This window comes from Balaenoptera ricei, chromosome 1, assembly GCF_028023285.1.
Source record: "Balaenoptera ricei isolate mBalRic1 chromosome 1, mBalRic1.hap2, whole genome shotgun sequence".
NCBI classification, from domain to species: domain Eukaryota; kingdom Metazoa; phylum Chordata; class Mammalia; order Artiodactyla; family Balaenopteridae; genus Balaenoptera; species Balaenoptera ricei.
In genome coordinates this window covers 49,863,303-49,887,801 of record NC_082639.1, presented here as the reverse complement: position 1 = coordinate 49,887,801, position 24,499 = coordinate 49,863,303, and the positions used below count along the sequence as shown (strand labels likewise).

The following is a 24,499-nucleotide window of genomic DNA, read 5'->3' as shown; positions in this document are numbered from 1 at the left end:
CCTTATTCTAAAAGAAAGATTTTTTTCTTGTTCTTGACTCTTGGTTATCTCACAAATGGTTGAGGTTAGGAAAATTCTAGGTAAGGGTGGTATCAAAGTAAAGAATACCTATAAGGAACCACTCCTGACATTTGCATAGTGTTTTATAGTTTACAGAAAGCTTTTCTCTGTCATCTGTCTTTTCAGATTCTCTGTCTTTTCTCTGTCATCCTCACAACAATCTTGTAAAATAGGTGGTATTTTCTCTATTTGATAGAATGATCTTGAGGTCAGGAGAGGTTTAGGGAGCCGCCTTGAATTATACAGACCAGCTGCTGACAAAAGAAGGACTTCAGTGCAAGTCTCAACTCTGTAAATCACTCTTGCCATTATTCCACATTGCCTAATTCACACTATTAAAAAAGACAAATTAAATTAAATCTCTGTTGGTATCTAATTTTGTTTTTGGAAATAAGAGCATGAATGGCCAAAATAAAAGTGCTTCAAAATAATGGCTAACTCAAAAGTGTCTATAAATTATCAGTGACTACTTAATGTTACTGTAATCACATTTCATTTGTTACTTTGAATTTTGGATTTATGAGGCAGAATAATTTATATGGATAGCATAAATTATATGGCAGTAGTTTCCTAATGTCATTTGCCTTAGTTCATGAAACCAGTTAAATATTACTGTTTCAGTATGATGATTTAGTCAAAGAGTGTGAAAGCAAAAAGGAATGTTTTGAACAGGAACTCAAACCTATTCTCTTCAGAAATAGAAGAGAGTGTTTAGAGACTGGAGGCAGTATTAAAAAAATAGAAGAGTTAAAGTTTTAAAGATAAAAAAAGTCCTGCTAGATTTGTTTGTTGCTTAAAGATCCTTTCCATAAAAGCACATGCAGTTAACTCCCTGTTTAGGGGAATATTTTATTAAAATAGTAGTCAGTATCATTATTGAATACTTACCAAATGCAATGCGTTGTATTTAAGTCATCTCTAGTCCTCTTGACAGCCTTGTCCTCATTTTACAGATGAGCAAAATGAGGTTCAGAGAGGGAAAGGAACTTGTTCCAGGTCCCATTAGGCGAAGGTGGTTCCAGAGACTGCAGTCTTGACCCATTATTTTCACACTTTCATCTCTGGGCCTTGACTGACTTTTCATGCTGCCTTGCATGTTTCCCCCCCGCCAGATCTTGGTGAATCTTGCTTCCTCTTCTCTTTCCGTTCTGCTCAAGGGAAATTAGAGGCCTTCTCTGACCACCCTGTGTCTGCAGTAACTCACATATCTCCTCCCTGTCATTCTCTAACCCTGCATTTTATGTATCTTATAGAACTTATTACCACTGAAAATATTATATTTTTATTTGTGTGTTGTCTCCTCTCTCCCCAACCCCCCATGATAATGTAGGCTCCATGTTCATCGTTCATTGTTACGTCCCTAGTGCTTAGAACAATGCTTGGAATACAGAGGCAGATTGAAAGAGTGAATCATCATTATATCATAAACAGATATTTGTAGAGGCCTTACTATTTGTTCAGTGCAGTACTAGTACTAAGCTCTTTGTTTAAAGCCTTTCAATTTGGATAATCTTTAATTAGACCAGTACAGTTCATAGATTCGTACAGTTTTTGGATGGCTGGGTATACCATGCCCATTCCAGCTTTCTTGCCTTCATTTGCACAGTTTGTTTACTTTTCTTTCAAGATACACTGAAATCTCACCTTTGTAATGGAACTTCTGATACCCTCCCACATCACAGATTACTTTTTACCCTCCCTGAACTTCTATAGAATTTATGATTTTCAATTTGGTTTTTGCTTAGGCCTTCCCTAAACACCCTATCTAAAATAGTCTGTAGCTATTTGTCCTATTCTATCCTCTTATCCTTCTTACTGTGTCTTCCTAGCACATACTGCCACCTGACAACATAGTATATATTATTCATTAATTTATTGACTATTAGAATGTAAGGTCTGTAAGTTCAGGAACTTCAGATTCATCTCTGTATCCTTAGTGCCTAGAACAGTGCCTGGTGTATAGGACACAAAATAAATATTTGTAGAATAAAGATTGATTAAGAAATACCTATGTTATATGATATATCTGAATACTTGGTTTATAAAGTCTGTGTTTGAATCTTGTCACTTCCTTAAGTCAGTGCTTTAATCCCTCTCACCTACTTGTTTCCTTTCCTCTAAAATAAGAATGATAAAATCTGCTTTGTAGAGTTGTATATAACCCTTAGTACAGCATCTGTTATAAGCACTCAGTAATTGTTTGTTACTGTTATTAAGTCCTCTGTTACTTAAACTTTATGTTGTACCATCTAACATAGTACATTAAGTATATTTAGTAAATACGTGTTTTGTTATGGAAACCTCTTATTTCTTTCATAGTCTTTGTGCGTTTCTTTATTCCTTTAGAATGCCCTGTAGTATCCGTTTCTGTTTTCCACTGAGAGAACTTAATATTTACTAGCATAATGATTAAAAACTAATATAAAACTTTTAAGCATTTATAAGGTAGCTTGTAATTAAAAGATGTTGTCCAGCAAAGTAAAAGTAAATGAACCTAAGCAATTTATTAAAAATTGGAGTGTCTAATACTAAATATTTTCAATATATTATGAATATGCCCTTTTCATTCAAAGATTCAGGCTTGCATTTGGATCTGTAGATATATAACGCTCTAACTTCAGAGTCCTGGGATAACTGAAATCTATTGAATTTAATATTGGGGAAGAAATGATACTTGTAAAACTCACACTATACTTGTAAGTTACTGTATCATTGAAAGATATTTTATTTCAGAAAAGAAAGTACACTTGGGTATTATGTATTAACGTTGTCTGTACACATTACATATTGAGAGGGGGTACATTTTTAAAATATTTCAAAGATTAAAAGTTTCCCCCAGAAATCTTCTTTTATGTTTTTATCCAAAATAATTGTACTTCCATCTCTTAGGGAGATATGCAAACCGAAATACTTAAATAAGACCTCAGTACGTCCTGGCCTGAAGAACTGTGGGGATGTTAATTGTATTGGACGGATTCATACATACCTCGAGTTGATAGGAGCAATCAATTTTGGATGTGGTAAAAATAAAAACCCAACAACATCTTTTACTCGACATTTTTTATTCTTATAGCACCCATTAATTTCTTTGATAGTTAGAATTCAAGTTAGACTTATTATAGATATAGAATACAGAAAGATGCTATAACATTATAGAATAAATGTATTATTGAGATTTTGTTTTGAAACAGATTTCTGTTGATAAACTATATTTCCTTTTAACCTACATTGAAAATTGGTGGTATGATTTTAAAGGAAGAATATTCAGTCTAACTGGTAGAAATGATTTAAGGATGCAGTTCTTTGTCAAGTAAAAGTAATTTTATGAAAAGTCCAATCAAAGCCCATTTGATTTGGAAATACTGTGTTAATGCTAGAAATACTGTCTAGCAGTGTTTAAATAAAGAAAATAATTTATGAACCTCTACACTTAAATGTAATAAAAGTGCCAAAATATTTTTCGTGGTAGAAAGTTTCTTTCACTCTAGTTTTTCTCAAATTTAAGCATATTTTTAAATGTATTCTGTCCTTTTATTGAATTAACATGACAATTTTGAAGAAAGATAATAGTTATAGTTGCAAAGTGATAAGTTAATTAGAATCTTATAACCCATAGTCTGAGAGGAGTATATTCTGTATTCTGTGTCTATGAAAAGACAACCAGAAAACGTCCTGTCAGAGATTATTTCATTTCATGTAGAGAGAGAATTTATAGTTTGCCCTGGGATCTGTCCTACATTTCAGCATCCTTGTTTGCCCAAAGCACTGGCTTTACAGGAAAACTAAGGTGTCATACCTTCCTTAGCCACTAAAAGAAAAATGAAATCATGTTTACTGTATTAGACTTGCAAAGGTAACAAAGTGGGCTTAACACTCATTTAATCAGAAATTAAACAAATGACCCATTTCCTAAATGTTTCATTTTATTGAGATTTCCTTATAATAACAGCATACTTTTATGTGAGAACTACCAAGTAGCACATCAAATGTGTATTGTGGAAATAAGCTCATATTTTTTTAAAAACTTAGATATTGGCTTATAATTAATAGTATAGATGTGCCTTCCTATTTAACAAATAAGTTCCATAAAATAATAGATTGTTTTGTTTTTCCTGGATTCCAATAGAACAGGCTGTATATAACAGGCCACAGCCAGTTGATAAAGTACGAATCAGAGACAGAAAAGACACAGTAGAAGCGTACCAACTTGCCCAGCGTCTGCAGTCTATGGTAAGCAGTCCCTTCTCTCACTAAATGATCTTTCCTGATTGCTCCTTACCCTGTTAAGAAAGATATGCCTACTTCTCTTCCCCTGTTTAACAAATGGCCATCTAGTAGAAGAACATGTTTTCGCTTTTATTTCACCCAAGCCATTCACTTTTTTGGTTTCCATTCAGTTTCATGTTGATTTATGAGGCAAAAAACAAACCCCCAAAATTTAAAAATTCACTCACAAAGTTCACACAGAGCATGATGTTTCGCTAAAGTGGTCTTAGACTGCTTTGTTTTGATTTCTGTATCTAATGTATCTTTTAAAACTATACAGTTTAGCTCTTTTTTCTTTCATTTGTTTTTTGTTTGCTGAAAATTCTTACCATAAGATTTAGCTTTGTAGAAGTGCCATTCAAAATATTTTAGCCTTTAGTTTTTAATTCTTGAGGTTAGTGAGTTTTACAGTATTTTAAAATGCATGCATCTTATTTTGAAAATAAGTGATCCAACAAGTCTCCTAAAAGGCAGAGTCATATTGTGGTCTTGTTGACTTTACTAATAAAATAGGTTAAATTGGTAATAGGTAAGATAAATGGAAAAAGTATAGATAATAGAGTAGGTATTTTTCTCAGAGTGTTTAGGCTGTAAACCATTTCTACCTAGTTTATTTTTTTAAGAAAAGGTGTTTTCATATACAGTTGCTGGAGGTGGTGCTAGTCATACACTGGCTTCTGGCAGCCGGTCCATTTTAAAGGCTTCAGTACTGATGTTTGCAAAACTGGATATTACTAATCCAGTCAACCAACTTTATAATTTTTTACTATTTGTATTAACTAGGCAATCTTTTCCTAAGCCTGAGATATAATTATTTTGCTTCTAGTTTTCAATATTATACCTCTGGCTGTGTGTTCTTGCAAGTTTTCTACCACAAAGTCATTTTCATGGTGATTCTTTTTGGTCCTAAAAAATATTCTTGTCCTAGAGTTGTAACTCCCAAATGGTGAAAGGAAACGAAAATTAAAGAGAAATTGAAATAAAATTTAGAAAATCATCACTGATTTATTTCTGAGCAGAGTGCTAACTATTCAATGTAAATTAATAAAATACAGTCAGGCATTGCTGATCAGGGATTACGGTATTTTAATGGAGAAATTGAATTTTAGAAAATTATCATTTTGGTTTTGTGTGTTAATGTGCTGTGATTTCTCCAAGCTAATCTTGTGACCTTTTGCTTTATTTTTAATTTCATCACAGCGCACAAGGAGACGTAGGGTCCGAGACCCCTGGGGAAATTGGTGTGATGCAAAAGACTTAGAAGGACAAACGTTTGAGGTAACTTTGATCCCTTCAAATGACTCAAAAGTGAAAGTTGTTTTGTCAGTATACATTTGTATATCTTAATGTCACATATATTACACTTGTTTTATGTGTGGGTGTATATATATATATATATATGTCTCTTTCCCACGTTAATTTGTTTGTCTAGAAGTCATCAGTAAACAACAAAGAAGGCACTGATGGTACAGTTAACTAGGAGTTTGACTAATTTTCAGAACTTTGATTATCTGTCTCTATATTCTGGTCTCTAGCTCCAGAATATCTGCCAAGGTGCCAGGGAGTTGTGCCCTATTCATTTCAGTAAAGTCACTGAATGATGTTCTGATATACCAATCAAAATATTGTTCCATGCATTAGACATAAATTGAATTACAAATATTAAAGTATTATTTCTACTAACAAAAATTATGGTCCTAAAAAGAAACATAGGCAGTGAGTATATGTGTGTATGTGCACACACGCGCACACACACACGAATGTGTTCTGTGCATATATAATTTGTTTGTGAACAACCAGTGCAGTCAAATGGAAATAATATGTGAATGTGTACTTACTGGCTTTGTTACCTTGCGTAACTGTACCAAATCTCAGGGCTTTATTTATGAAGTGTGGGTGATAACATCTCCCTCAAAGATTGTTGTAAGAATTAAGTGAAATAAAATGTATGACGGTCCTAATACTCGGTACTCAGTAAGCCTTTGCATGTACCAGGTACTCAATAAATGTTAGTTCTCTTCTTTCTCTTCCCCATTCCCTGCCCCCCAGCCTCACATCTGAGCATTATTCTAGGCACAACAATTAGTAACACATGGTTCCTTCCTACCAGGAACTTACATTTCTAGTAGGAAAGATAAAACCTATGGTAAGTTCTATGAGATTGGTTCCAAGAAATATAAGGTCCTCCCTAAGGGTGTGATCAGGGAAGGTTTCACAGAAGATGGGATTTTTCATCTGTGACTTGAAGGATGAGCAGGAGAATCTCAAAATTTGGAAATGTGGATGAGGGAACTCCAAGCTGAAGGAGAGGCATAAGCAAAGGTACAGACATAGGAAAATACCAGATATATTCTGGAAAAGGTACATAGTTCATAAGGGCTGGAATATAAGATTGGTAATAGAAATGAAATGAAAGAGAATTATTTTATTTTATATTTATAAAGGACTTACTGTGTCAGACATTATTGTCAATATTTTGGAAACATTAACTCATTTAATCTTCATGATAACATCATGACATTGTTATTATTACTATTATTGTTCTCATTTTAAAGATGAGGAAAACTGAAACACAGAAAGCTTCAGTAACTTGGCCAGGGTCACGCAGCTAGTAAGTAGTAGAGACAGGCATTCTGTCTGCCGAATCTGTGCTCTTTAGCTTTATGCTGTGGTGTCTCTTTATTAACTTTCCCTCTCAGTGGTTGATGGACTCTTTGATCAAATGGTATTTTTTTTTTTTTTTTTTTTTAGCATCTCTCTGCTGAGGAGTTGGCAAGAAGAAGAGAAGAGGAAAAATGCAAACCTGGTAAATCTTCAAAAGTGCCAAGGCCAACAAAAAGGTATAGTGTGACATCATATAAGTGTGATTTTTTTTTTTTTAAACGTATCACAAGTGATTAGAAAATGTATGGAAGGGATATCTGATATTGCAACATTACATTGTCCACATTAAGTTTAAAAATACTGCTGAAGGGGCTTCCCTGGTGGTGCAGTGGTTGAGAATCCGCCTGCCAGTGCAGGGGACACGGGTTCGATCCCTGGTCCGGGAAGATCCCGCATGCCGTGGAGCAACTAAACCTGTGTGCCACAACTACTGAGCCTGTACTCTAGGACCCACGAGCCACAACTACTGAGCCTGCGTGCCACAACTACTGAAGCCCGCGCACCTAGAGCCCATGCTCCGCAAAAAGAGAAGCCACCACAATGAGAAGCCTGCACACCGCGATGAAGAGTATCCCCCGCTTGCCGCAACCAGAGAAAAGCCCGCGCACAGTGACGAAGACCCAAAGCAGCCAGAAACAATAAATAAATAAAATAAAATAATAAAATAAATAAATTAAAAAAAAATACTGCTGAAATTTTTTATTTCACTGATTATTAATTTGGGAGACCTTGAGCAAAAGTGTTAATTTGTTCATGTTCAGTGAATATAGGATCCAACATATGTTGTAAGGGGACCTTGTTTGTGACAGGTGGTCATTTAACTCCTTAGACATTATGAACAGGTAACCTCATGAAATGACTAGTTCTCTCTTTGATTGATGCTGAATGTTAGGTTTTTTTCTTTAATAATTTAAAATATTTAACTTGTAACATTAAGGGTCACCAAATAAGTTAAATGCCTTGACTTTGTAGACCCTCACTTCCTGCAGATGACCCATGAAAGAGACTATAGTTTTGTCAGTGTCCCTTTAAAACAAGACATCCAGGAATGCCACTTGGTTATTTTCAATGGAAAGAGCCCTAATACTCAAGCAGTTGTATGTCCCTGGGTAAGTTACACAAAGCCTTTATAAGCCTTGGGTCCTCATTTATAAAATAATGTCTATAATAGCTAACACTGTTGGGTATGTTTTAAGCACTTTATATATATTATCTCATTTAATCCTCATGACAACCCTATGAAGTAGTTAATATAATCATTCCCATTTTATAGATGAGGAAACTGAGAGGCACAAAGAGGTTGTGTGACTTGCCCATGCTTGTTAATGGTGGTGTTGTGATTTAACCCAGGCATTAAGGCTTAAGAATCCATACTCCTAACCATTACATTATATATCACCTCTCTAAAATTAAAATCAAAACTTAGAGTTGTGAGAATAAATTAAATGAGATTAACCATGTAAGAAAATACAGTTGTCCCTAAGCTAGGACTCCTCATCTAGTGTCCGCACATTTGATTTTCAGAATCTAAATGTGAGACATACTTAACTGTAATTTCAAGTCATTCTTCCAGTTTGTGAGGACCTTTTTGAATCCAGATCCACTTTTCTTCGTAGCTTTGAATCAACATTTCAATAAGCTTGCCTTTTCTACCATTGATCACTGATTAAAATGTTTAACTGAGATAAATGTAAACCTCAGACATCATTGTTCAATGAGCTATATACTACCACAATTAACTCTTATTTCTTCATCTTATGCAGAAGAATAATCATAGCAGATGTCTTGCTTACATTTAGTAACTATATTTGAGTCTTTATGAGTCTGCTAGTTTCTAGTAGATCATTCCTATCAAAAATGAAATTTAGGTATACCTGTCATGACTTATGTTTTCATGAACCCATTATTGTTCTTAGTAGTCACCTCTTCACTTGCTAAAGGCTCACAAATCAGCTGTTTAATCTTTTCTAGAATTTTCCTGATACTCAACATTTAATTCCTCTGCTTCTTTTTTTGTGTTTTGAAAACAGGCCCAATAATTGCCTATTCCTAGTCCTCCAATAATTTTTTCATTCTCTATGGTTCCTCAAAAAGGGTTGATGGTGGTTTCACATGATGGTTCTTCAAAGTGTTCTGGGATGCATATGCTTTCCTTCTATTTTCTCATCTATCTTGACCTTTCATTTCTTTTTATTTGCATTGACAAAGCACTTTCTAACTTGAAGATCTTCCTCATTCAGCAAACACTTTTTGAATGCCTACTGTGTGTCAAGCACTGTTCTAGGTACTTGCGATACAGTATTCAGCAAAACAAAGTATCTGATCTCCTAGCACTATGTGTGTGGTAGAATAGGAACTAAATAGTTCTGCTCTTTTCCAGTTGTTAACTTGAACATATTCGCTGTTTGTTTTCTCTGACTGTAGCCTAAAAACACTTTAAATATTCTTCTCAAACCTCAATTCTTTATTGGTCAAACAAAGCCTTTCTAATATTTCTCTCAGATTTACACATGCTTTTGTATCTAGCCTTGCTTAGGCATCCCTCTTTCCATCGTTTATACTTTTTCATTTTAAAAGATGAGTTTATCATAGAACTTTCGATATCCATTCATATCTTTAACAGAACTGTTTGTCATTTATTCATTCAACAAATACTTACTGAGTCCCTACTCTGCTGAACACATTGTACTGACAGAAGTGTTTCTGAGAAACTTCCATCTTTCTTGAACTTTGTTTCCTATCTTAATGTCAGGGTTAGGTTTTCATTGAACTTTTGAAACCTTTCAGTGTAGGACACATGTCTGGCCATTTATAATGTTCTCCTCTTTGGGTGTTAAAAGAAACTAAGACAACAAAATTACTTTTTCCCAAAGGTCATGTTGTTTCCCAAATTTTTAATCAAGTCTGAAAGAACAGTGCTTCTTTCAAAAGGGTTGTATCACAAGAAGTTCTCCTAGTTTAATATTTTTTTCACTCAGAGTTTAGGTTTAGATTATTGGTACACATTTTCAAATTTGTAAATGAATGTTATTTTCCTGGTTATGTTATTGAAATTATATTAGGAATGATTTTTTTTTCTTTTTCCTTTTCCAGCTCATTCGATCCCTTCCAACTGATACCTTGTAATTTTTTCAGTGAAGAAAAGCAGGTACTACTTATTCATCACTGAATGACCATAAATAATACCCTCCTCTCAGACATGAAATATTTCTTCTTTTTCTGTGTGTGCAAGGCATGTGTATAAGAAAGGTTGGATAAGGCAGGGTACACTGAAGGTCAGATGAGTGATACAGATGGAAAATGAGAAAAGAATTTCTCCATGCTAGGGCTTTGAATTATACATATATTTCTTTAAAAGTCTGATTTGTGCTGAGCCTTGGTTGGTGGTGAGAACTTGGTGTGATAGATAAAGGAGAAAAGGGTGGGCATTCCGATAGGAGGAACAAAATCTCTATTTTTATGCTCCCCCATTTTTTTTTTTTTTTATATTTCAGGAGCCATTTCAGGTGAAAGTGGCTTCAGAAGCACTTTTAATAATGGATTTGGTAAGGATATTATATTGTGTTTACTTAGTTATTCTGATTTCTATTCTTGTGTATTTTTATTGCAGGCGTAAGAGAGAGTATGGAAGACGTGTATTTTGGATCTTAACTATCCTCCTTTACAAGGAATCTAAAAAATAAGTCTTTTCTTTTGGAGAAAAGCCAAACAATTGCATGTTTCCATATTTTAGAGAAAATAAATTAATGTGAGTTTTTGCAGACTGTTTATCATCATTAACCCTATTTTAATTTCCTAGTATCCTTGTCTGCTGCCTTCTAGATAACTGCAACAAAGCACAACTTATAATTTGGAGACTCCTTGTTCTGCACTAAACTACAGAGATCTCCAGCGGTTGTGTGTGTTTATGGTGTTTTCTGTAGGAGGACCCAGAGTGATTTTTACTTTGCATCCTTATGATACCTTTCCTCAGTAGGGGGAGCAAATGGTATCTTCATTTTGTAAATGAAAAAAATGGCATCTTGGAGTGTTCCAATGTTTGGTTCAAAGCCTCTCAGCCAGCAGTACAGATAGGTCTAAAATCTTAAGTCTCTGTGTGCTGAGCCTAGCATCTGGTTCCTCTACTATGCTATTTCATTTTGAGAAGCATAATTACTGTACTTGTAAATGACTCTCCTATGATAAGTGAGATTTATTCTGATTTTTTGGTCAGGTGTGTTTGGTTTGTATGTTTGGGCTAAGTCTATCTTGTATTTCTTTTAGCATGCTCATGTTTCTATGGCAGAAGTGATTGGTCTGTTAGGAGGAAGATACTCAGAAGTTGATAAGATAGTTGAGGTAAGTTTTCTCTTAAAATTTTAAAAATTATTTAGTCCTGCTGCCATACCAAATATTTTTATAGATTTCAATGTGTATAATTAACATATAAACCTTATCTATGATATAAATGAGAATATGCAAATGTGGACAGTTATATATTCCCAGAGGTGACTGAACATTCCATATATTGAGCACCTGTTTCCTTTTACCACCGAGAAAGAGGGAACATTACCAGGCCTTAGTTCTTCCTTGCCTTTGCCAGTAAAAAGCTTCAACTCCTAAGAGGCCAGAGACCAGGAAACATGCACTAACCTTATAATTGAAGCTTGGTATACATCATTTTGCTAGAAATTATTATCATAAGTAATAGGGGTCATTGAAAGACTGTTTATACAGATACTATACAGGCCAACCTGGAAAACTAACCCGTAACTTGTCTTGAGTAGGAAAATGGATTTTGAGTTCCTCGCATACAATCACACTTTTGGAGAGTAATTCGTTTGCAAGTTAAAGGCTGCCTATTATATAGGCAGATAAAAGGCTTGGCTTTAAAAAGTTTCTGTATCTGTGTATGAAAGGACTGAAACAATAGAATTAACAGGATTTCAGTATAATCATCTAAGGATTAATCCCTTATAGGTCTGTGCAGCAGAACCATGTAACAGTCTGAGTACAGGACTACAGTGTGAGATGGATCCCGTCTCACAAACACAAGCCTCGGAAACCTTGGCTGTCAGGGGCTATAGTGTTATTGGATGGTATCATTCTCATCCTGCCTTTGATCCTAATCCTTCCTTACGAGATATTGACACTCAAGCCAAATACCAGGTGTGTTTATAGGTCTTTTTGTATGTAGTCAGTAAATAATTGCACATTTTCTCCCCTCTCATTGTTTTCTGTTAAATAAATACACTTTTAACATTTCTAGCAAAGTGATTATAAGAGTAATACATGTTTATTTACACATTTAGAAAATTAGCTATTCTGTTTAATATAGACAAGCCATCAAAGTAACAGTGATAATTCCCCCCAGAGCCTTTAAAAATGATGGGGATAACTAAGACAGGGGCTGGGTACAATTGAAATAATTGGAAATATAATATATTTTGCACCTCTGGAAAAAACAGAGTTTTGTTTTATTCTGCAATTTTATGTTTGATATCTGGATGTTTCTGCTGTAGGCAGCTGTTTGTAAATTATTACCATATAGATAAAGATTACAGCTGAGGGGCTAGTGAATATAATTTGTAAATGTATTCATGACAAATATAGATTTTGCAGGCCAGGTGATCTTTTTAAGGGTGATCTTAAAAAAAAAGTGATCTGTTCAGGTTGGGTTGGACATGTTTTGGCCTGAAAATTTTAGGGTATGGAATAAATTTAGTTGCTGTTCGGAAGTGAAGTTTTTAACACACTTTTGCATTCCCTTTTCCTCTATTGGATGTTTAAAATGTTGGTATGGGTAAATACTGACTTTTAAATTTATGTGGTTGAAACTAATTATACTTTTTTTTAAATTGTAGAGTTACTTCTCCAGAGGCGGTGCAAAGTTCATTGGAATGATTGTTAGCCCTTATAATAGAAATAATCCTTTACCTTATTCTCAGATTACCTGCCTGGTTATAAGTGATGAAATTAGCCCAGATGGCTCTTATCGTAAGTTTTCAACAAAAATAATCCGACTTCTACTTTCATTTTTTTTGAATCTTACAAATCACAGAATTTATACCCGTTGAAAGCGATCTGATGGAAAAGTTTGTGTCCTCAACTAGGGAATCACTGTTTGCATACCATGTAGTGCAGCCACCCTCTTTCCTTTTATGATTTCCTTCTGCATTAAAGTTCCCACTGTGTTACCATGGCCACTGGGCAAAAACATTACCATGTAGAGAAAACTTATGGCCAAGCAGTGTGTGTGTATTAGGTCCTGGAGACATTGCAGTAAGCAAAACAAAGTCCCTTCTGTTCTCTTGAAAATTCTAGATAAATGCAGATTGGCTTTCTCTGCAATGACATTCAAATGAAAAAATAATATTAATAAAGAATAATGACCACCCTACCACTAGCTATCCATGATCTCCCAGTTTAGGCTCAACAGTGCCTAACTATTTTTATATCTGTCTCTCTCAAGAAAGAATTTGGTTGGTTTAGCCCATCATATGACTTGGTTCCTTTGGAATTTATGTCCACTGCTGTTCCAATCAACTCTGGCTGGATAGAGAATTAGTGTAGCAGACTAGGAAAAGTAGGGGAGTGTAAGAAGCGAGTGTGGATGGAAGGAAAAGATGAGAGGAAACAATTACATCTCTAGGATACTCTCTTTTCATCCTTAATACCACTGCTCTAGTTGACTGTCCTCTCTGGATACTGTCACTCTACATTATACTCTTCCCCATTAGCTCATGAGCCCCTTGAAGGTAGATATGATATTGTACTCATTTTTCTATTCTCAGTTTCTAGCACAGGGCCTGGCATAAAGTAGGTACTAAATGAATGTTTAACAAATTAATTTCTTCATTCTTAATAATGTCACTCAGATACCCTTTCTTAATAATGTCACAAAAATACCCTCTTTGGCAAAGACCCCAGCACTACCACCCCTCATGTCATTTACTATTAGTTGCTCTATTCTTTGTGCACCTGCAACATTTGTTTCCTGCCTTCATGGTTGCTTGCATGTTTTAATATAACTTATTTATTTAGCCTGTCTCACTAAATTGTGAGCCCCAAAGAGCAGGAACTATGCCTTCTTTGTATCTCCTGTAGTACCTAATCAATTGCCTTATACCTAAGGAGTGGTCAGTGCTCTATAGGTTTTTGTTGAATGAATAGTATTGACATTAACTTTAGTCCAAAATGCCCATTTTGAACATAGCACATATATACATCATTCTTTACGCCAGTATAACTTTACAAAAAGTTAACAAAAGGAAGAATCACAGTGAACTTGTCCTCCATTTAAACCATGTCTTACTGTCACATTCTGCTAGATTTGGGGAGTGAGCCTCTACTCTGATGCTGTCTAATACAGTCACATGTGGCTACGTGTGACTGTTTAAATTAATTAGAATTAAATGAAATTTAAAATTCAGTTCCTAGAATCCTACTGCTGACCAAAATGAAGTAACAAGGACCTGTCTGAAACAACCAAAAAACTGGACAAAATATAGAGAACAGTGGTATTTAGGATATAACATCAAACAGTGAAGGAATATGATTCCTGAGAGATGGGAAACAAAGTGAGCCCAAGTTAACCTAGCTCATTGACTTAAAAGAACTTCCAGGTGTGGCACAAGGTGAAGAAACCCACCCAGAGCCTAGCAGACTCTGAGTTGAGGTGATGGAGGTAAGAGCAAGGAGACCAGGGCAACTAAATTTGCAAGACATTGTACCAGAGAGCAGAAAGCTGCCTAGAGAGCAGACTCCAAAGATTTGTAGAAGGTTCAAATTTATTGTTTAGCAAGATAAAGACCAATGCATGTGTGTGAACAGACTACCCCAGACGGGAAAGAATCACCCGAAAGATTAGCGGGCACAGTGCTGGATTCTTGCATAAGCTACCGTCACAGCACACAAGTATTCCACGTTACCATCCTTGCAGAAAGTTCTCTTGGGCAGAGCTGCCTCTTACATGACTTGACCGTTGTTAACCCTGTTTGTTAGGTCTTAATCCTCGGTTCTTCTCTTTGCTCCTCTTGGAAACCTTCTGGTTCAAGAATTAAAATTTCCTAGAAGCCCTGGGATACCTTGTGTTACAGTACTTTGAACTGGGTCCTTTACTTATTTATTTGTTCATTCATTGATTCATTCTTTTTTTTCCCCCTCTATTAGGTGTGTACCCAAATCCTATCTTTACAGTATGTCTAATGGTTAATCATTTTCTCTATTTGTAATAGGCCAGAAATATACTTAGTGATTCGTTTTATTCTGACACTTTAGTGGATAAAAATAATCAGTACATATATGTGTAATTGAACCACTTTGCTATACACTTGAAAATAACACAACATTGTAAATTAACTATACTTCAATTTAAAAAAATAATAAGCATATCAAAAAATAATCAGTACAAAAAGAAATTTTTACTGGTTTTAGTGCCGTTTTTTTAACTTAGAAAATATTCTTAATACCAAATAGAGGTGTATAACGTGTTGTGTGTGTGTGTGTGTGTGTGTGTATTTTCATGGTTTTTTTATGAGCACAGACTGAAAATGTATTTATTTATTTACCTCTCTTTTAGTCTCATTTTTTACTTTCATTAAGAGTAGGAGTTGCTTACCTGGATTCAGATCCCAGCTCTGATATTTATTAGTTATTTTACCTTGGGCAGGTTACTTAATCCCTCTCATTCTCATTTGCCACATCTGTAAAATGAGAAAAAATTATTAACTTGCTTACGGGAGGTTGTAGAGACTGTCAGTAATGTATGTAAAGTGCTTAGTAAATAATAGGTCTAAAATAGGTAGTTATGATCATAGCTGTTGTATGTGCTTAGTAGGTAATCAAAACATATCAAGTAAATGATTGTTATCACAAAAGGAGTTTGTGTAATAGCTTGTGTACTATAATGTGTCACTCTTCTTAAGTTCCTGGAGGGGGAAAATGAAATAGAAGAGAATTGAGAAATGAAAAAAGATCAGTTATCATCAGGCTTGCTGTTCCTTTCTCTCCTTCCATACACCTGAAAAAAAATGGGGAGAAAAAGCCTTTTTAGGGCACATTGACAAATTATGCTTGTATTGTGTGGAAGTAGAATTATGATTTTTTTCTTAATACCTTCTGATATGCTGACATTTTGTTTACTCGAAAAGCCTACGATGGCAAAAATGCAAGTTGAGAGGCAGTATAATGTAAAGATTAAGGACATAAACTCGAGCCAGACTGCCTGGGTTCAAATCCTGGCTCTATCTCTTACTAATTAGATATGTCCAAGAACAGGTTATTTAGTAACCTTTCTGTGGCTCAGTGTCCTCGTCAAAAAAAACACTGGGGACAACACTGGTAGCTAGTTCATGTAACTGGCCTTACATCTATATAAAAAGCACCTTTATATATAAAGCCTGGCACAGAGTAAGCATTATATAAGTGTTATTATGGTATTGGCCTTTGGTAATGAATCAGCTGAGCCTTTAATATACTGCAAATACAATTACATGGAGATTTTGAAAGATATGTGAGAAATGTCTAAGTAGGCTCGTCTTTTGGTATTTTTTCCTTTCTAACTTATGTACGTGATATCTACCCCTTGGACTTGTTTCCTCCAGAGTTTAGCGTGACTCAAGTGCAGTTACTGGCTCTCCAGAATTAAACCTAGCCCCTGTCTAGTCTTAGATCAGCACGGAGAGGGAGGTGGAATGAATGTGGGCTCAGAAGTCGGGCAAGCCTGGTGGGGTTTGAAATCCAAGCTCTTTGCTTTACTAGTGGAAGGAGCTTGTTCAACCTGTCTCAGCCTCAGTTTTATCTGTTAAATAGGAATAATGCTACCTACCTTATAGCAGTGCTGTAAGCTTGATAACGTGTTAAAAAAAAAAATATCACTGGGATGGAATATATCTTGGTTTGCCTAGGTCAATCCCAATTTAAGCCTGTGGTTCTGGCACAATTATTAATAGTGCCAGCTTTCACTCCGAAAGTGTCTTGGTTTGGATGATAAATTATGTGATCATCTTACCTGTCACAGTTCCTTGCATAGAATTGTCATGAAAATGGCACTTTTACTTTTCTTTATTAATTGCTTGGCATTAATATGCTTGATGAACCAAGTTCAGCCAGGCAGTGCATATTTAATGAATGCCCACTATGTTTAACGTGCTGTTTAGCTGGTCTGCCAAACTGCGGTTGTGAAAACACGAAAGGGAATTTTAAGTAATTAAAAGGAGATTGGAGATTTAAGAAATAGTTGGTAAAAATGTGCTGCTTTATGCTTTTCTAGGTTTACCTTATAAATTTGAAGTACAACAGATGTTAGAAGAACCTCGGTGGGGATTAGTGTTTGAAAAGACAAAATGGATAATAGAAAAATACGGGCTATCCCGGAGGTATGTACTGTGGTTTGAGATGGTTGCACATCTGCAGTGTTTCTCATTAAATTACGTTTTAGGAAAAACCCAAGTTAAATATAAAATTGTGATGTATGGCATCAGTGATAGTTTATTACAAAACTGATTCGTTTATAGTATTTGTTTCATTGGTTTGTTTTCATATTTCTTCCAACAGCAGTGTCCCCATGGATAAAATCTTTCGCCGGGATTCTGACCTGACTTGTTTGCAGAAAGTAAGCTGCCTTCACTTTAATTGGTTTCATTGCTCACAGATTCCAGAGCTATTCATCTTGATGTGTTTTCCCATGATGCCTAATGCTTTGTGGATACACCTTCTGTGTATTTCCTTTATTGCTTTTTTCTTTCTAAAATTAATTTCTAGGAGATAATTAGTAATGTGTTTTGGTGCCCATGCTTGCATATAGAAATAATGCTGTTTTAGAAAAAATTTGTTCATGTTGGCTGATAAATTTCTTAGCAGATTATTATTGTACACAATGGAGAACATTTTTCTTATTTTATTAAATTCAAAAGTGCCATGTTTCCATTTAGCTTTAACAATTGATCATTTTTAAAAACGGTAGTATAAACCTAACAATTAAATTTAAATGGTCATTTTACTTAACTTTCTGGTAGGAAAAAAGAGTCTTGAATTATTTTATTTCACTTCTAGTTTTGTTTCTATGAGTATAATGAATTTCAATAAGATTGGCAACATTGGTCTTTCTTTTTTTCCTTTGGTAACAGTTTGGGAATAGAAAATTTTAACATTAAATTTCTTTTTAATTTTTTTTTTTTTTTTTTTGGCTGCATTGGGTCTTCATTGCTGCACGTGGGCTTTCTCTGGTTGCAGCGAGCCGGGGCTACTCTTACTGCAGTGTGCGGGCTTCTTATTGCAGTGGCTTCTCTTGTCACAGAGCACGGGCTCTAGGTGGGCGGGCTTCAGTGGTTGCAGCATGCGGGCCCTAGAGCATGTAGCCTTCCTTCAGTAGTGTGGCGCGCGGGCTCAGTAGTTGTGGCTCTCAGGCTTAGTTGCTCGTGGGATCTCCTGGGACCAGGGATCAAACCCATGTCCCCTGCATTGGCAGGCGGACTCTTAACCACTGCGCCACCAGGGAAGTCCCTCTTTTTAATATTTTTTACCCCCTCCTATTATAGCCACTTTTTCTTTGCTCTGTTGGAAGATTAATATGCACATTTCCCAGGAAATAGACTCTATCATCCTATTTTTGAAATGGTAGAATCCTGTATTTTTATGTACATAGATTTTTATCCCATAGGATTCTTGGCTTTGTAAATAAAACTACTAAAAAAAGAAGCAAAGTCACAAGTTTGTCCAAAGTAGAAAGCATCATACATGCAATCTCAGTTTTATCTCCTTATATAAAATCAGAAAGGAACTGCACCTCACCTCCACTGGCCTCTACCGTGAGGCCCTGGCACTGTGGGCCAACGCCTGGCAGCTGCAGGCCCAGCTGGGTGTCCCCTCGGGCCCAGACCGCCCTCTGCTGACCCTGGCGGGGCTGGCTGTGTGCCACCGGGAGCTGGAGGACCCTGGGGAGTCCCGGGCATGCTGTGAGAAGGCCCTACAGCTGCTGGGGGACAAGAGCCCTCACCCTTTTCTGGTACCCTTTCTGGAAGCCCAAGTGCGACTCTCCTGGCACCTGGGCCTGGACAAACGCCAGTCAGAGGCCCAGCTTCAGGCCCTGCAAGAGGCAGGCCTGACGCCCACACCACCCCCCAGTCTCAAAGAATTACTCACCAAGGAGGTGCTGGACTAACACACCTAGATTTAAGGCCGCTGTGGGGAGAGGCACTGCCCCAGGATGGGGGGTGGGGTGAGGACATGGACAGCAGTTGGGAGGCGACCGGGGTCCTGGGAACCCCTAGAAGTTCCACAAACAATTTGTAGCAGACTGAAGAATTGTGCTTCTTCTGTTGAGCTGGGCTCAGGACAAGCTTTGCTAAGCATTCCTCAGCAATGGCTTCCTGCACTTCAGCTGTACAGTTATTAAACACAAGTTTATCCTCAGTCACCTTTAAGGAGAATGTTTCTCATTTAAGCATTAGAAAAGGGGAGATTTGGAAAGGGATAAAATAGTGATAGTGATGCAAACCCTCTTCTTACCACTTTTTGTTTTAAATATAAAACTTTCCTTTTCAACTAGCTTTTGGAGTGTCTGAGGAAAACTCTGAGCAAAGTGGCCAATTGCTTCATTGCTGAAGAATTCTTGACCCAAATAGAAAATTTATTCCTTTCCAATTACAAAAGCCAGCCAGAGAACGGAGCGGCCGAAGAGAAGTGCGCCGTGGAGCCAAAGGTGCTGTTAACGTGACTATTTTAAAGTAAGACGTCTTAACCGCGACACAGTAGACCGTACTTTCAGAGTTATAGCCTTGAAATTATTGTAATTTAGTTAACAGTGGTACAGCTGTGATTTTTTTTTTTATTTTTATTTTTTTGCTAGTTCATGAAATCCAAATTTTGCCACATAAACCATGTGACAAGAAAGAGACACGGGCTTGGACTTGTTTTCATATGTGGCGCTCAGTCCTCCTCGGCCGGTCAGCAGGGTGTGGACTGAAGGGCGGCCCCCCTGCTCTCTTCAGGTTGATAAGTGCGTTGTGTCTCAGATTGTTATTTCCCCCTGAACTAGTCATTCCAGTTTTGCTGTCTCCTGTCTCATGAGGAGCACTTCTATTCTTTTCATGTGTTTTGGTGAGGCTTGTTTATGGTTGTAAATGAGATACGGGTGGGTGGTCACAGCGGTAATTAACATGGTTGAGAACTGCTGGTTTAATGAATCTAAGGACATGCTGTGGGAGGCCAGGGGAGGCATCAGGAGAAAATCTTCAAAACAGACTAGAGACCTAAAGGAGAGAATCAAATTACCAGTTTTTTAATTACAGATATTTGCTTCCATTTTATTGTATAACAACACTACTATAGGATATGCCATTTTCTCAGCTGAAACATTTTGTATGGATTTCAGATACGTAACATAATAAGCTTCAACTATAGGTCCACTTATGTTCATTTGTGTGATAAAGCCTCGGTTAACTAGAACACAGGTAATCATAACCCTTAAACTAGACTTTTATTTTTTCCTACTACCTGCTATGAGGAGAAAGAGGCAGATTACAATAAAGCTTGAATAAATCAGATTTAATTTTAAAAACAAAAAATCCTTCCAGGACATATTATGTATTCAGCCCCGTTTCATGTACTTGCTGAATCCAGAACAGGGGTCAGTGAACTTTTTATGTAAAGGGGCAGTTAGTAACTTAGGCTTTGCAGGCTACACACCATCTCTATCAGACATTCTTCTTTATGTTTTTTAACAACCCTTTAAAAACATAAAACCATTCTTAGCTCATGAGGCTCACAGAAAACAGGTTGCTGGCCATTATCTTCCAAACCCTGCTCCAGAGAATTGCAAACATTTAGAATTTATTTTCAAATGCATGAGCCTGAGACATTGAAAGGTCTTGTATCATCTTCAAACAACAATAAAACTAAAAATTGTGATTTACATTTAAGTTTGTTTTCAAATGAAAGTTGGTAGTCATGCTGCGTGATTTATTCTGATAGATTTTAGTTTACTTCTGTTAACTAAAGAATTGACTAATGTCCTTTCTCCAAGCATTCTTATTAATATCAGTCTTATTACTTCTAATCTGCATATGATTCTGTACTTTTGCCTTTTTTGGTTTAATGAATATCCAAGGAAAATAAGTCAGTATTGGAAGGAGCAGTGAGCCAGTTTTAGATGACCTGGGTCTTGACTCAGCCTTGTGATTTGGGGGACATAGTTTACCTTCTCTGGGCCTAAATTCATGTGTAACCGAGGTCTAAATTATCTGCCCTGCATCCTTTCAGGTCTAAAATCTTATGATTCACTCTGATTGTTGGACTTACCCACCTGGAGCTTGTATTTTGAGATGTTACAGTTCCCAAATTAATGAATGTTTTTAAAGAAAAGTGGTAGTATTTTCCATTTTTCTATATGTATTTAGGATAAACAGTGAAACATAACTTACAAAGCAGTTACTTTTGGGACTGGGCTTATTAGAGCTATAGACCAAGAATCAGGAAACCTGAGTTTTTACCCTAATTCTCTTACCAGCTTTGTTGTGTCGCAGTGGTAAGATCACATAACCTTCTGGACCTCAGAATCTTCACCTGTAATTCAAGGGCAGAAAGTCTGTGATTCTGTAAAAGGGTAGTGATTCGTTCCTTTCTACCCTTCCTTTTGACATACTTTCTTCATTGTATCAGGAACAGATCCTAGAAAGTGGTATTAGTTAGCTTTCTTGATTGACATTTCCCAGTAATATTGATGAATTGGGGTTGGAAAATAGTGGAAATTGTTAAAAGTCCTGTTCTCAGTCTGGGTCCTCTGCATGCTGGTGGCTCACCACATTTAGTAACCTGAGCCATACTATAAGGAACTCTCAAAGGTGGTAATATTCAGAGTTTACAGCTTTGAGAGAACAATTTTTAAAATAATACTGTTTTCTTCTGATGATAGAGTACACTTATGAGAAAATATTTTTTAAAAAGCAGAAAGCATAGTTAACATTTTGGTATAAATCTTTCCCCATTTTTTTTTTTTGCATCATGTAATTTTAGATTAAAATCTGATATCTTCCTCCCCTCCTCCCTCATTCATTGTTTTTTTTTTTTTCTCTCATCATATTCTTAAAACATTTTTGTAACTACAGGTGCCCACATTCCTGTCACTGCCAACCTTGGCCTGCTGAGGGCAGTCGGAGCTAGGCCTTGAGAAGCACAGAGGATGTCTAGGGCTGAGAGTGGCGGTGTAATGCAGGAAGTTTAGGAGGCAGGGAGGGTCTCAGAGGGAAACCTACCTCTAGTAATTTTTACAGAGTGAAGATGGGACTTGAAAACATCCAAGTCTCTTCATCCTGATTTGGTTCTTTATTTTGCACAATGACAATAAAATAATGAGCTTAATTTATTTTCCTTTTCCAGCTTGCCTGGTGGAAATTGACACAACTACTTCACTAGTATTTGACCTAGCACTCTTAAAAATCTAATCCCAAAGTAACATTCAAAAAAAGAAAAATCAGTAGAATGAGACCCACAAGATCAGACTCTCCTTACCCCTCTGTAATTTTAGCCTTGAACCACTGGCCCTCAAAGCAGCTTTATGACTTTCATAGGCCTTAGACACTTTTGCCTTCTTAGGCCTCTTCTTCCATAAAAAATCAAAAATTAATGTTACAATTGCATTTGTATAAAATGAATTTTATATTATATATAAACACATCCTTAAATCTAAAAGTTTGGTTTTTTTCTTACGAATTTAAAAGAAATTAAAACATTTTGGGGGGCCTCTGAATGTATTATGGGCCTGAGACCTGGTGCCTAATAGATAAGTTGGCCCTGCCTATACTATGAAGGGTACTATTGGGAAAATGGCAGTCACTACCTGCTCCCCTATAAACCCACCTCACAAACCCTAGAGGAACTTTGCCACACAGCCAAGAACATTGCAGTACCTGCAGCTTTAGATCCATAGACTTGAACTTTGTTCTTTACTGACGTGACCAAAATTCAGGAGTGTTACTTGGGACCATTCATCCCCCAAAGAACGATAGGCCGCTGTGGCTAACTTCAGTTTTCAGGTTGATATTTTATTCTATTCTTAATCGATAGTTTTGAAACTCATGCCACATGTCCTGCCGCCTTTTCTTCCTGTGTTTCCCTCAAGCCCTTTTTTTTCATCCTCACTCCCTCACTTCTTACCTGACAGTGCATAGGTACAAGATCCTTCATTGTCATGTGTTGAAAGCAGGGCCTGAAGAATAGAGTTGAACAAACCCATTCATATTTCCCAGAAGCTGACTAATGCTGCCCCAGCCCTCTCTCCATAACTTTCCTCCCCCAAAGGACTGGGGCAAGGGCTGTGGCATGCAGACCATCTGGGCAGCAGAGGAGACTGTGGTCTCAGCATGCCAACCTGAGTGGGCTTCCTGCTCTTCAGTTTACCTTCTTCTTCTTTGTCTTGCTGGGTCCTAACGAAGTGAGCTGTAGGACCTGGAGGAACTGATGCAGTCAGGAGGCCCTAGAACTGATGCTTTGTCCTGTCCCTACAAAAGAGCCATAGGACACCTGGCCACCTGGAAGGTAGCTACCATCCTCAGGTCATCAGCAAGCGTCCAGTTGGTGGGTTTCTCAGTAGAAATTAAGTCAGGGTACCCAAATGTTGTGGGTTTTTTGTTTTTTTTTTTTTTTTAACCTATGCTCTTCTCTACCCAGAACTAGACACTAAATCTAGAGTCACATATTATGACATTTAGGAAAACTTTTTTCTCACAAACACGAAGAAAAAAGCACATACATTTGTAACATCATCTGTTTCATCAGGGTTAATACAAAATTTAACAAAGAAATTTGATCTGCATCTCCAATTTACCAGTGGTTTAATAGTTTTCTTACAAATTAATGCCATATTTTGCAATATTTCCAGAAAATCACTGTGGAGAATAATGTAATATACTTTAGCTTAATTCCTGACCTTTTCTTAAATGGTTTTATGTGTGCTGTTCCCCCAAATTCTGTTTTTTCATTTAACCTATAATTGTGCTTTCTGGTATTTTCTAAATCTTATCTTTTAAGCTACCTTAAATCCTTTCTGGAACAAGGCAAAGAATAAATATGTCATCCCCCCTAAGTCAGGAGAAAGTCAGAATATCCCAGAGAAGCTGTGATTATGCCAGGGGCTCTATACCAAACTAAATTTGAGAAGGTAAACTTAACTTGTGGTATCTGGGTTGTTTTATTTTATACCTTTGACTATATTTATGAATATATTCATAAGAACTTTAATGTCAGCAAAAAATGCCTGATCTGCTGTCTTTGAGGTTTCCTGGAGTACTCTCTTAGGAATTAAGAAGTATGTTAATTATGATTTTATAGTTTGTATTCCTGTTTCATAGGTTACCACAGAACATTTGTTTCAACCTATGGATTATAAAATAGTATTTAGATTGTAGCATGATTTAAATAGATAGGTCATATATATCTTTAAATTTGTCGATTTGATGTGTAAATTGTATATTATGTATAAGTTTACTATGATTATTGGTAAACCTGTTGCTGTTGTTTTCCCCAAATGTTA

General features: G+C 36.4%; 1 protein-coding gene across 4 annotated transcripts in view; it reads left to right on the top strand.

The window, feature by feature from the left end:
- MYSM1 (Myb like, SWIRM and MPN domains 1) overlaps positions 1-23,622 on the top strand; it is a 40,695-nt gene extending 17,073 nt beyond the window's left edge. The window contains exons 9-21 of one of the 4 annotated variants that reach the window (XM_059923671.1): positions 2,950-3,080; positions 4,187-4,290; positions 5,527-5,604; positions 7,078-7,166; positions 10,084-10,138; positions 10,485-10,535; positions 11,254-11,328; positions 11,950-12,138; positions 12,834-12,966; positions 17,243-17,348; positions 17,527-17,584; positions 19,520-19,697; positions 19,820-23,622. In XM_059923671.1, the coding sequence (XP_059779654.1) occupies positions 2,950-3,080; positions 4,187-4,290; positions 5,527-5,604; positions 7,078-7,166; positions 10,084-10,138; positions 10,485-10,535; positions 11,254-11,328; positions 11,950-12,138; positions 12,834-12,966; positions 17,243-17,348; positions 17,527-17,584; positions 19,520-19,687 (1,237 nt within the window). In that variant the 3' untranslated portion in view covers positions 19,688-19,697; positions 19,820-23,622. Of the gene's footprint in view, positions 1-2,949; positions 3,081-4,186; positions 4,291-5,526; positions 5,605-7,077; positions 7,167-10,083; positions 10,139-10,484; positions 10,536-11,253; positions 11,329-11,949; positions 12,139-12,833; positions 12,967-17,242; positions 17,349-17,526; positions 17,585-19,519 lie in introns of those variants that run through there. The other 3 variants (XM_059923680.1, XM_059923662.1, XR_009503403.1) reach the window with 3 other exon arrangements.
- The last annotated feature ends 877 nt before the right edge of the window (positions 23,623-24,499 follow it).